The following is a 13,487-nucleotide window of genomic DNA, read 5'->3' as shown; positions in this document are numbered from 1 at the left end:
TCTCTGTCTGTCTGTCTGTCCCTTACTGTCTCTCTCTCTCTCTGTCTGTCTGTCTGTCTGCCTGTCTCTTGCTGTCTCTCTCTCATGTTGGAAGCTAAACTGTGATGATGGAAGCTGAGGCTGCAGAAAGCTGCTTCTTCTGTGTGTGTGTGTGTGTGTGTGTGTGTGTGTGTGTGTGTGTGTGTGTGTGTCTGGGCTTGTTTTACTGTCTTCATGGGGTCTGAAAACCAGGAACAGGTTTGTGGGGACCAAAATCCTGGACCCCACAGGTTTAAATATCTGTTTGAGCTTTCAGTCGTGGTTTTAGTGTTCAGGTTGGAACCGGGTTTAGGTCTGGTTTAGGTCTGGTTTAGGTCTGGTTTAGGTCTGGGTCAGGGATTATGGACTGCACTATATCAACAACAGGTCCCCACAAATGTAGTAAAACAAAGATGTGTGTGTGTGAGCCTGGCACACAGTCGCAGTATGCACGCTATGTACTCGGCATGCCAACTCAGCCTCGGCACTGCAATGCAGCGCTGTGCATTTGGCCAAGTCATGCCACACACACACACACACACACAGACACACATACATACACACACACACGTCATTGTGTGTGGCAGTGTGTGACAGTCTCCACGTGTGTTTTTAGCGTGTTCATGGATATCTGCCTCTTTAATATTCAACCTTGCAGTGTGTTCTTCTCTATAGCAGATGAGCTGTGTAATGCATGCTCGCCCGCCTCTCTCTCCTAGCTCTCTCCCTCTGTCTCTCGACCTCTCTCTCTCTCTCTCCCTCTCTCGTCCTCTGCAGGGCACTTAGCCGCATTAGCTCCCTCACTGTCCTCAGATGACTCCTCCTCTTCCTCCCTCCTCCTCCTCCTCGGCTGTCTGCTGTGTCTCTACCTCCCCCCTCCTCACCCACCTCTCCTCCCCCCTCACCCCCCCCCCCTCGTGACACACCAGACGATGCGTTGACTGAGCGGAGGAGAAGAAGAAAACCTCTCACAGCCAGCCGTCCTGCCTGCTGCATGGAGGGGAAGCCGAGGAGGAAGAGGAGCAGAGAGGAGGTGAGGAGCTGTCTGTCTGTTCACCTGTCTATCTGACATCCTCCTCCAGCTGCATCTGTACTGTCTGTCTGTCTGTCTCTGCACTCTGGAACTATTTGATGTGTTTCTGTCTCTCTTTAACCCGTCTGTCTGTTTCTTTATGTACCTGTCTCTCTGTCTGTTTACACTGCTGTCTGTCTGTCTGCTCACACTGTCTGTCTGTCTCTCTGCTGCAGCAGCACTGTAAACAACAGTAACTGAACTGTACTGAACTGAACTCTGAAACAGACTGAACTCTCCCTGCACTAAACTGTACTGGACTCTACTGGACTATATTTGTCTCTTTTAAACTGGAGCAGACTCTACTGGTCTGTACTAGACTGTAATGTACTGGGCTGGACTTTACTGGACTCTGCTGGTCTCTACTATAATGCACTAGAGTGGCTTGGACTATATTTGTCTCTACTGTTCTTTAATGGTATCTATCATACTTTACTGCATTGTACTGTACTGGACTAGGATCTGCTAGCCTCCTCTGTGCTGGACTGGACTGGACTGTCCTTGACTTTACTAGACTGTGCTGGACTCCATTGTGCTTTACTGTACTGGACTGAACTGGACTCTGCTGAACTCAGGTGTACTGTAAGAGACTGGACTAGAATAGACTGTACTGTCCTCGTTGCTGCTGGACACTTTTGGATACTGTTGTACAGTACTGTACTGAACTGGATTTTGCTGGACTTTACTGGACTGGACCATGCTGGACGGTACAAGACTGCACTGGACTCTAATGGACTGTACTAGGATGCTAGTCAATTCTGCTGGGCTGTGTTGGACTGTAGTGTATTGCAGGATCGGTGTGACCACCAGAAAGCACCTCAGCTGAAGTGAACTGGACTCTGTGTGTTTGAGTTGTGGGGGGGTCAGGGGGTTGCAGTGTGACACCTGGCTCAGAGACCTGCGACGGCCTGGTGGGTTCGTGTGCTGGAGACTAACATGGTTTGTAGGAGGAAGTAAAGACGCTGTTTTTACACACATCAACATCAACACAGTCAACACACACACTCAGTTTGCTGTTCCAGCAGTAAGGTGTGTCATACTGGAAACCAGTGTGTCCCAGTTCAGGGTTTTCATGAGGAACCTTTCACGCTGACCCACAGACTGGTTCTGTATCAGCTTCTTCACTGACACAGAACTGTTGGCTGTGGTCGGGTGAAGTCTGGGTGGTGGATGTGAAGAATCTCAGTGGTTTAAACATAAAGGATATGGCTCAGTGATGACCTCTGACCTTTAATCATAACTCACAGTGTGACTGCATCTGCAGCGGTGAATTCATGACACTGTGGTGAATGTTCCTCTTCCTGATTTCGTGTCACACTTAAATGTTTTAGATCATCAAACAAATTTAAATATTAAACAAAGATAAATGATTTATTGTGGGAGAAAGCTATCTGAACCTGCCCAGCCCTGTGTGAAAAAGTAACTGCCCTCCGTTGTTAAATCATGAATTAACTGTGGTTAATCACATTTTTTTGGAAAGCTGAGTTCAGTCTCACGAGCCACACCCAGGCCTGATTACTGCCACACCTGTTGAATCAGGAAATCACTTAAACAGAACCTGTCTGACAAAGTGGAGTAGGCCAGAAGACCTCAGAAAGCAAGACATCATCAGCTGCGATCCAAAGATAAAAGAGTAAAACATTTCATCAGGTCAAATAAGACAAGTTAAGCTGTTAGAACTAAAATCTAAAGGAGTGTTTAGTTTTTAGAACAGGGTCAAAGCCCATCAGAGCTTCAGAAGTCATCAAGGCACAAGCAACAGGAAACCAGAGTCAGCCGAGCGAGTCACGCTGCTTAAAATCCTCACAGCTGAGTTTTGAACACACTTCAGACACGAGAGGGACAGTTAGGTAACGCCAGTGAACAGGAAATTACTCGGTAGGAATCAAGTTTAAATAGTTTGTTATCGAATGACGTGTCCAACATGAGTTTTGTGAGAAAATCTGCTTTCAAACCAAATTACTGAACTGAGACATCAGAGATTTGTGCTTTTGTAAAACACAATGGTTCAGTCTGTATTTCTGTACAACCCTGATACCATCAGCCTAACTGATGTACCTGAGCGACACACACACACACACACACCCCTCCATATCAACAGTGTGAAAACAGGAGTTTAAATGGACCAACATGGTAACAGACCAATAGAGTTAAATTAAAAATCATTACATTCTGACAGGCTGAACAGTCATGATGGCCGCCCGCTAGAATTACAGACTGTCACTATGTTAGCCTAAGCAAGCTAACATTAGCCTAAATAAGCTAAAGTTATCCTTTGTAAATATTGTGTTTGGAGCTTTGCTCGAACAGACACAAGCTGTCAGAGTTCAAAGATAATTATTGTCACATTTCAGGATTTGAATATTTTGACGACACATTCAAATGAAATTAATTACAGTTCTATGTAGGCTACAGGTTTCCTCCTCTCGTTCAGAAACGTTCTGTGACACTGTTCCCACTGTTTGCGATTCTTGCTGTGGTTTTTCCACAAGTCACACCAGAGCTGATGCATCTGAACTTTCATCCCACGTTGCTGTTATTGTTCCTCTGTCTGGCCTCCTCTTCCTTCTTCTTCTTCCTTCTCTTTGACATCAGACCGGAACACTTGTAGGGTTATAACTTTCTGGAGTTTAGAACAGAGGTGTTAGTTTTATTTTTATGTTTTCATAGAAGTGTTCAACATGAATTTGAGTTATCTCTAAACAAATTATCTTTTATTCGCCTGTCATTTATTATTAAATATAGTTAAGACCTCAGGTTTGGGACTTACTACTGGACTGTGTTGACTAGATTTCCATTAAGAGCACAAGTCAGAGTAAACATTTCAAAGCTTTGAGTTCTTGTGAAAAGCAAATGTAATCTTTTTTAACTTTGGAAAAAACTTCAAACCGGGTGTGCAGTAGAGCTGATAAAATAAAAAAGACAGTGTCATCAGCATAAAAATTTACATCACATATTTAGACTGGAGAACAAATAATTATTTACGTGTAGAGCAGGGTGCCTAATGTTGATCCCTGTGGGACACCTTCAACCATCTGGGTAGAGGTCTTCAAATCAGACCAGGTCCAAATTCTACTCAATCTAATCAGTTCAGGTAGGGTCTGGTTTTAGTGCTGCAGGTCTTGGTTGTGTGTGTCGATATGTGTGTGTCACCACTTGCTAGCATCATGTTAGCAAATGCCCAATCCCTTGAAAACAAACTAGGCAAACTTAGGGCCTTAATCAGGTCCTTGTGGGACTTCAGAGAGTCCAGTGTCCTATGCCTCACAGAGACGTGGCTCATCCTGACAGTGCCGGACCACTTCTTACAACTGTCCAGATTCTCTGGACACTGCAAAGACAGGATGAAGGACTTAGGAAAAAGCGGAGGAGTGTCAGGCCTTTTATCTTCAAAGGGAATTAACCCCTGCTCTGACTCTGTGTTTATATTCCACCACACGGCAGCACTGATACAACACTCACTGTCCTGTACAAGCACATCTGCTCACTTCAGACGCTGCACTGCTCATCACAGGGAACAAAGCAAACCTAAAAAAGTTTTACCCAACTTTTTCCAGCACATCACATGTAACACCACATGAGGAGCCTGGATCACTGCTATGCACAGCATGATCTCCACACCGGTGCTTGGTTAGGCCATTCTGCCATGTTACTAATGCCAACACTTAACCAAAGGCTGAAGGAGGAGTCGGAGATGCACAAAGTCAGGTCCTGTACTGCCCAATCAGAGGCCACACTGCAGGCTGCTCTTCATGACACGTACCTGGAGATGTTGTCACACAGCTCATCATCAACATCAATCAGAAGTGGTGCTAAGCCACAGACAGTTCCTGACAGGGGGGCACTGAACCCACCACACATTCAAGGTTTTCCCAAACCAGAAGCCGCGGGTGGATTGATCCACCATCAGACGTCTGTGGCAGAGTGTGCAGACTGTTACGGATTCTAAAGAGAAACCCCTCCTCAAGGCATGCACTCCCTAATGCCCTTCCACCAACAGGGATCCAGCGGACAGAGTGAGGAGCTTCATGTACCTTACGTGAGATTGTTGAAGTCACACAAACAATCTGACAGGGATTCCTTTCTGCGCTCCCTGGCCAAGTTCAGGCTCCCCCAGCAGGTGCTCAGGACATTTTATACAGACACCTTTGAGAGCTTCCTGGTTGGTAACATCATGGCATGGTTTGGTGACGTCATGGAACAGTACTGCAGAACACTGGCCATGGTGGTGCGCTCAGCTAAGGATGCTGCAAAGTGCTCCCTCCCTGCCCTGCCGGACATTCACACACAACGGTGCAAAACCGGTGCGAGGAGGATGCTTAAAGATCCCAGGCTCCCAGACCACATCCTGTTCTCAGTGCTGAGGTCAGGGGAAAGATACCAGAGCCAGAGAACCAACACTGAGAGGCTCAGGAGGAGCTTCTTCCCTCAGGTGGTCTCAGTGCTAAGTGAGGAGCTCCCAAAGCACCTGAAACACACAACAGACAAACACAGCCTGTCCAAATGTCTATATGTCTATAGTACAGTTTATAAGACATCACATCACACCATCTAACACATAAGAACATGTGTATACACACACACACACACACACACGCACAAAGACCAAACACAAACATTACTCGTCTGGCTCATATTGTTCAGCTCTTCAGTCTGTCCACATTTTCTTTAATGTTAAAACATATGTCAGATTTCACATAGTTTGTAATGACTGAGTTAAAACCAAACGTCCTCATGTGATCATCATCAGCTGATGTGAACATGAACAATCTCTCTGTTTGTGGCTCTGAACGTAATGAACAAGGTTTTGAATTCAACCACATGTTTCTGTTTCTTTACCTGTAACTTGTTGGTTTGTTCCCTTCATTCCCTTCATTCCATTGTTCCCTGGATGTTTCCTTCTCATTTCTCTCCTCTTATTTTATACAGAGGCTTTAGATCAGCTGTGTATCTGTTGCCCCACATCTCCACACAGCCACTGAAGTTCAGCCAAATAAGTGACAATGTTTGAGGCACCATGTTGTCCAACATGTGCTGAGAGATTTCCAACTGAGTCTGTACTTACAAAGACCTGATTTTAAATATCATTTTAAAATAAACTCCATCTATCGAAATTCTGACTTCATCCTCTTTTTGGTTCCACAGAAAACATCTGGAATCTGGTTTTACTGGGATGTGGTGATGAGTGAAGTTTAGCTAATTTTATTTTCAGTATTTTTAAATGTCTCCACAACAAAAATAATTTGTATCATCTGCAAACATGACAAACTGCAATGTTTCTGCTGTGTCACAAATTTCATTTCTATATAAAATGATCACCAGGGCCTCGTTCTGATCCCCGTGGGCACAACATTAAATCTGAAATTTCACGACTAAGAAAAAAAGTGAAACCTTTGGAAAAACAGGGTTCACTTACTGCTTTTTCCAGAGTTTTCAACCATGTCACAGTCGACATGGACAGTTTGGGAAATGTGAAGTTTCTTTGGATCATTTTCAGCTTCTTCTTCGTTTTTGTTCAGTTTTATCACATGACCACACATTTTAATCCCATTTCTTACTACATTTTATTGATTTTTAATTATGTTTATCATGTGACGTGTTTCATGTGTCATAATTATTATGATTAAATAAAATGATAAAATGAGGAGAAGAGGCAGACACACAGCGGTGTATCAGATGTGATTGGTGTTTCCTCAGGTAAAGGTGAAGGTGTGAAACTGTGATGCTTTAAACCTCTCCTCCCACCTCCCCCCTCTGCCTCTCTCTCCTCCCTCCTTCTTCATGTTCTAGCTGTTTCCCTGTGCTGAGTTGACCTGATCCTGATGATCTACAGCCCCCCCTCCCATCTTGTTTTGGCTCGTTACCTGAACACCCCCCACCCCCAGGCCTGACCTCTGATGACATTATGTATCTGAGATGTTTTGGAGGAGATATCTGCAGCATTCCTGACACCTAAACACTGAACCATCACCCCCATCAGTCCAACTCTGGCTGCTCAGGACCATCTCCTTCTGTCCACCAGCTAGTCCAAACCCTCAGAGACCCTCTGTCCTGTCCTCCTTTGGACCTCCAGCCTTCACCATGTCAGAGGGACTGCTGCAGGTGGAGATCCCGGACTTCGGCAGCAGTGTGCTGGGCAGCCTGAACGAGCAGCGGTTGCTGGGTCACTACTGCGACGTCTCCATCCTGGTGCAGGGTCAGGCCTTCAAGGCGCACCGGGCCGTCCTTGCCGCCTCCTCCCTGTACTTCAGAGACCTCTTCAGCTCTGCGGCTGACTGCTCCTCATCATCCTCTTCCTCCACCTCCTCCTCCTCCCAGGCAGTGTTCGAGCTGCCATCCTCTGTAACGCCAACTTGTTTCCAGCAGATTCTGTCGTTCTGCTATACGGGACGCCTCAGCATGGCTGCCAGTGAACAGCTGGTGCTCATGTACACCGCTGGGTACCTGCAGATCCAGAACATTGTGGAACGCGGCATGGAGCTGATGATGATGAAGACCTCTTCCTCCTCTTCTCCTCTCTGCTGTGACTCACAGGTTGGTTTGACCACGCCCACAATGCTGTATATAGGCTGAATTAGTACAGGTACACCAAAATCTGTAGAGTGGATAGCTAGTAGCTGGTCCAGGTAAACCCGGTAGCTGCATCAGCATCAAAGCATCACATTAATACAGAGTTTGATCACTGCAGCATCTAGTGGACATTAGAGAAACTGCAGCTCATGGTTTTTTTTTATCTGAACCTGCTGATAGGTCCAAACCTTCTCTGGCCACACCCCAAGAAGTGATGTCACAATTTGTGTTTTTCCCATAAACAAGATATTTTAACCAACATGAGTGTGTTTTTTCTTAAGGCCCCAGCTATGAGTAGGAAGAGTTGATGAGGTTTAACCATTTTACCTCAACACAGAAGATGTGGAGGTAAACACAGAAGATGTCAACACAGAAGATGTGTTACAGTACAGCAGCATCTCTTTATTACAGACAACCTCAGCAGATGAGCTTGGGGGCTTCGACACCCCAATGGTCCTGCCTCAGCAGCAGCACAGCGCCCCCCAGCTGCAGGAGGCCAGTCCAGACCAGCCGGCCTTAAGCCCCGAAGAGCTGCTTCTAGCTGTCAGCAGGATCAAACAGGAGAGAGCTGACACTCCTCCTGCTGAGGAGAATGGAGGAGGAGCACCAGGAGAAGGAGAGGAGGCCAGGTGAGGACAAACAGGAGTTAGATTTAGATCTATGGGATCATTTTTGTGTCCAAGTGGCCTAGACCAGTGATTCCCAACCTTTTGGTCTTGCAACCCCTTAAAAAAGTAATGTCTATTTGTCACCCATTTCGCCAGCTGAGTACATCTGCTAGTTGTGAGTAGTTCAGTTGACATGGACTGACTCTGGTCCCAGGTCAGGTCTCTGTTGTTAGGAATTGGCTGAATTCAGACTGTCCAGTTGTGTGGCCCAGCGGGGGTGCCGAGACAGAGGGTCATCCAACAAAAAAGTTGAACCTGGCTGAACTTTTGTAGTAACATAACGCAGCATTGCAAGTGAAGGCGCTATGGTTGCCAGTGCCACACATTGCTGGTGGATTACTTTGTAACTTGAACAGAGTATTTCTGTTGTTTACCTCACAATCATTGGGACAAAAGATAAAATAATTACTGTTGTGATAATTTTTTCAGTGTTAGAAAATCCCGTGTCACAGTCTTAGAAACCTCCGTGTAGTGTTTTGGGATCTGATAAACCCTCATATTCACACATCTGTTACTCATACTAGATTTCATAGTATTTCATAGTCTCTGAAGCACCAGAAGCAACAATCTCCCCCCTGCATTGTTCTAACAGAGGTCTGTCTTGGTCTGCCCGAACGCCTGCTTCCTTTGACCTGTGATGCAAAAAGAACTCATTATAGACCAAAATTATTCTGTTACTTACATCTGTTACTTCTGGTTTAATAAATTAATTCTGCATCAAAAGCAAACCACCACACATTTTTAACACTGGATGTCATCGGTCAGTCTCCCCTTTTTTTCTGTCCTCAGAGTGGACATTGCTGGGGACATCCAGACCTCCAGGAGCAGTGCTCTTTGTTATCTGGGTGCAAGTGGAGGTTTGGTTCCAGGGTTGCAGTCCTACCTGCTGGCAGGCGGGGGGCGCTCCAGTCCAGGAGGATCCAGTCTCCCCACAGACTCTCCTCCCTCTCACCCCCCTACTGAGGAGGAGCTGGAGGAGGATTACTATAGCAACACTGTTCACCCTGGACTCTACCAACACATCTATGGACATCCTGGAAACCCCTACAGTAAGTTCCTTCATGGTATGACCCCATTTGAAAAGTGAAGTGAACCGGTATGTATGCTTCCTTATTGTGTGAATGAAGTTGAGCTCTATCACCTCAGTAGACTTCCTGGAAGTCCAGAGAAAGTCCACTTGAGGTCCTTAGTAAACTTGATGAATTATGATTTGTGACAATCATTGGTGCTTAAGGACTTATTGAACTTTCTGTCTGCAAGCACCCAGAGCTGTCTGCAAGCATGGGGCAGACTGGACATTTGGATTTTCCCAAAATGCCATGGTGTTCCCTTAAAACTAGTCTTACCTCATAGTTTTCCGATTGGAATCAACACACTCTTTTTCGGTTTTCTTGGAGCAGCATCTAGTGGACAGTAGAGGAACTGCAGCTTAAGACATGAGTATTGGCTTCAAAACTTGACAGGTTCATTCTACTTTTGTCTTGTTTTTATATCTTCTGTCACTCCACCTTCCCTCTTGTCTCCCTGTTTCTCATTGGTCTAGTCCAAGAGAAGATGGAGATGCTGCCTCTCCCTTTGGCTAATGAGCGTCGGCCCTGTGTGCTAGTTGGTCGAGACAACATGGCCCTACCTGCCAGTCTGATCAGTCAGATCGGGTATCGCTGCCACCCTTCGCTCTACACTGAGGGTGACCCGGGGGAGAAGGTGGAGCTCGTGGCAGGTAGGACACTCTGATAAAGATGTGAAAATGCCAGGTAAAAGACAAGCAGTGATTTTAGACTCAGCTCTTGTCTTTCCGTTGTCATGGATATCAGGTTTGTTAGGAAAGTCATTAGACACAAAACTGTCTGAGGAGCTGAGTTAGAGTCAGACGAATTAAAGAAATGAAACCGTGGTTATGTCACATTCTGGTGTGTGTCTGTGTGTGTTTTCAGGTTCAGGTGTGTTTATGACACGGGGTCAGCTGATGAACTGTCACCTGTGTGCTGGAGTCAAACACAAGGTGCTGCTCAGGAGACTGCTGGCAACGTTCTTTGACAGGTGAGCTGTTAAACTCTGCTGAGTCTGAAGAGAGAGGGATCCAGGAGGTGGTTAGCTTATGTTAGCTTAGCATAAAGACTGGAAGCATGTCTGTTTCTGTATACTTCTGAAATGGACGGTGTATGTACATCTCTAAAACATATATGTGCACATTGCATTGCAAACTGATGTATATATAGATATAGATATATACATACATACATTTTTGTATACATGAAATGTCCATGTCCATGTCCATGTGAAACCATGTATAACAGTAAGCAGTTATCTGATTTGAAGGGTCAATTTAACCTCTGTCAACTGGTCCACTGTCACTTAAAAGCAGAGCGGCAACAATTAGCCTCACAATCGACTTTATCAGTGAAGACGATTGTGAGAAAATTAGACTGCAGCTGCTTTAATTAGCAGTTCATTATTTAAGAGAAGTGAAAATTGCAGGTAGTTCGTGGTTCCAGGTTCTCAAATGAGAGAGAAACTTGAACTGATTATATTTGGATCATCAGCTTGGACTGTAGGAAACTTTGATGGGCATTTTCTGATGTTTTATTGATCTGAGTAACTGATCACCGTTGCTTCGAAGCAGAGATTATGTTTGTTAATATGTCAAATATATTTCAAAGTGAACAAAGATGAGACGTCATTGATCGTGTGTCATGCCCAGATGCTCTGACATCATCAGACGTCATGTGACACCATCCAACGCGGTGTGACACGAGGCTGTGTTAAACATTCCAGAAGGTTCTGACAGTCAGCAGCTTCCTCCAGGATCCAGCTGCTGCTTTACATAACTGCTCTGTCACATTGTCTCAGACGGAGAGAGAGAGGCAGAGCGAGCTAATCTAAAGCTTGGTATAGGTGCTGATTGGGTTGTTATGGTATCCATAGAAACACTCTGGCCAATAGCTGTGGGACAGGGATCCGCTCCTCCACCAATGATCCGAGCCGAAAGCCCCTGGACAACCGAGTGTTAAACACTGTCAAACGTAAGACACACACTCATAGATGCACACGCACACACCCACACGTCTTTGTTTTCTGGTCTTTGTGGGGACCCGTCCTTGACATGATATATTCCCTGGCCCCTGACCTCAACCTGATTCTGACCTGAACACTGAAACCTGGACCCACACACAGACTTGAAGTTATGGGGTCCAGCACTTTGTCCCCATAAAGATGTTGGATCCCACAAGTAAAGTAAAACAAGGGGACACAGAAACACAGTGGTCTTCCTATAATTGTGAGGACACCATAACCCTACACCTGATTCTAACCTGGACCTGATTCAAACTGCCACTCAAAGGCGTGAGGACGGGACGTGTCCCCTGTAGAACTGTATGGAAATGTCCTCACTCCCAAGGTATATAAATCTCAAACTGGTCCTCACAAAGATAGCCACACACACACACACACACACACAGAGTCTGACTCATGGATTCATGTCTTTTTACTGTAATTTGAAAATACTGAGACATTTCTTTCTTCCTCACCCTCGCTGTCGTATCCTCCCTTGCATTCCTCCTCCCTCCTTCTTGTTGTGCTTTCCCCTCCTCTTCTTCTTCCCCTTTCTCATTGGCATCATCTTCCTCCACCTTTTCTCCTTTTCCTTCTCTTTACCCTCCTCCTCTTCACTTTTCCTGTACTCCTGCTCCTGTTGCTCCCCCTCTCCTCAACCCCCCCATCCTTCTAATTTATTTCCTCCTTCTCCTCCTCTCCCCCCTCCTTCCACCTCCTCCTCCTCAGTCTATTGTCAGAACTTTGCTCCTAACTTTAAGGAGAGTGAAATGAACGTCATCGCAGCCGACATGTGCACCAATGCCCGAAGAGTCCGGAAACGTTGGCTCCCAAAGATCCAGTCGCTCCTCCCTGACGGCCTCCCCACCTCCGCCTCGTCCCACCCCCGGAAGGTTAAGAGAGGAGGAGGAACTGGAGGAGGTGGAAGTCAGGGAGGAGAAGTGGCGGTGCAGCCCAGCGGCAGCCCCTTTGAGCTGGACCTGCGGCAGCTCAGCGCCTCCTACCTCGGCCTGGAGGCTCCGCTGTACTCCGAGCGACGTGAGAGGGAGGCAGCTGGGGAGAGAGAGAGGGAGAAGGAGGTGCCGGCCACTCTCCTGCCTCACCTGCAGTTTGCTGGGTCGCGTGGGGGAGGAGGAGGAGGAGGGGGAGGTGGTGGGCAGGTGGAGGAGGGGCTGATGGGAGGCGAGGCAGATGGTGGAGGGAGGCTACAGACTGAACCACCGTCAGACCCCCCCCTCTCCCTGTCTTCCACCTCCTCTTCCTCCTCCTCATCCTCCTCACACCCGTCCCCCCAGCCTGCAGAGCCTGCCCCTCCTCACAGAGGATTGGCTGACACAGAAGAGAGGGGTGCGGAGCCTCTGGAAGACAGCCAATAAGCTTTCTATCGCATCTGCCTACCTGTATGTAAATAACACAATAGCTACCTGCCCCCCACCTATCTGCCTACCTACCTGTCTTTGTGTCTCTACCTGTGTCTGCTCCCCTACCTCACTACCTGTCTACCTCTTTACCCCCCTGTCTGTCTGACCTACCTCTGTCTGTCAGCTCCTGTACCTGTCTGTCTGTCCTTCTTTCTGTCTACCTGTCTGTCTGCTCGGCTCTGCTGCATGTTAACAGCCTCCTGCAGTCCAGCACACAGGCCCACAGCATCAGGACTGATGATGATGATGATGATGATGATGATGATGATTATATTCACTCTGACAATGACAATAAAGCTTCTTGATAATCAGACCACGGCTGCTCCTGCGTTTCTGTTTCATCTGAGCTGAAACATAAACACCAGACTTCCATCCATACATCCTCAGTATTTAAACAACTCTAGCGCCACCCTCTGGACAAACTTTACATTGTTAGCTTGTCAGACAAGAAGAACAGAGAAATCCTCAGGATGTTATTACTTCAGTCGTGTCTATAATCAACACTAACAGGTCTTACATCTGTCTCCACTCAGTATGAGGAACGTTGTCCTTTGTCTCAGACCGATCATCAGGACAACAATAAAGAAAGGTCAGATAACGTCTGAGATTCATCCTGCAGACTTCCTGTTTCACCTGCTGCTGCAGCAGCATCATGAACAAACCCAGTGAGCAGATTATATATGTTTA

The 13,487-nt window shown here is 46.5% G+C and overlaps 1 protein-coding gene across 1 annotated transcript; it reads left to right on the top strand.

Moving 5' to 3' along the window:
- Positions 1-975: 975 nt before the first annotated feature.
- LOC121184380 (nucleus accumbens-associated protein 2-like) lies at positions 976-13,092 on the top strand. Its single transcript, XM_041042013.1, has 8 exons — positions 976-1,051; positions 6,881-7,624; positions 8,072-8,289; positions 9,118-9,377; positions 9,872-10,048; positions 10,263-10,368; positions 11,254-11,351; positions 12,109-13,092. The coding sequence occupies exons 2-8, from the start codon at positions 7,172-7,174 to the stop codon at positions 12,753-12,755; spliced, it is 1,959 nt and encodes a 652-aa protein (XP_040897947.1). The 5' UTR covers positions 976-1,051; positions 6,881-7,171; the 3' UTR covers positions 12,756-13,092.
- Positions 13,093-13,487: the final 395 nt, after the last annotated feature.

Source organism: Toxotes jaculatrix, chromosome 7 (assembly GCF_017976425.1).
Source record: "Toxotes jaculatrix isolate fToxJac2 chromosome 7, fToxJac2.pri, whole genome shotgun sequence".
In the NCBI taxonomy this organism is placed as follows: domain Eukaryota; kingdom Metazoa; phylum Chordata; class Actinopteri; family Toxotidae; genus Toxotes; species Toxotes jaculatrix.
Note: the sequence above shows the minus strand (reverse complement) of the source record. Positions and strands in the feature narration are given on the sequence as shown.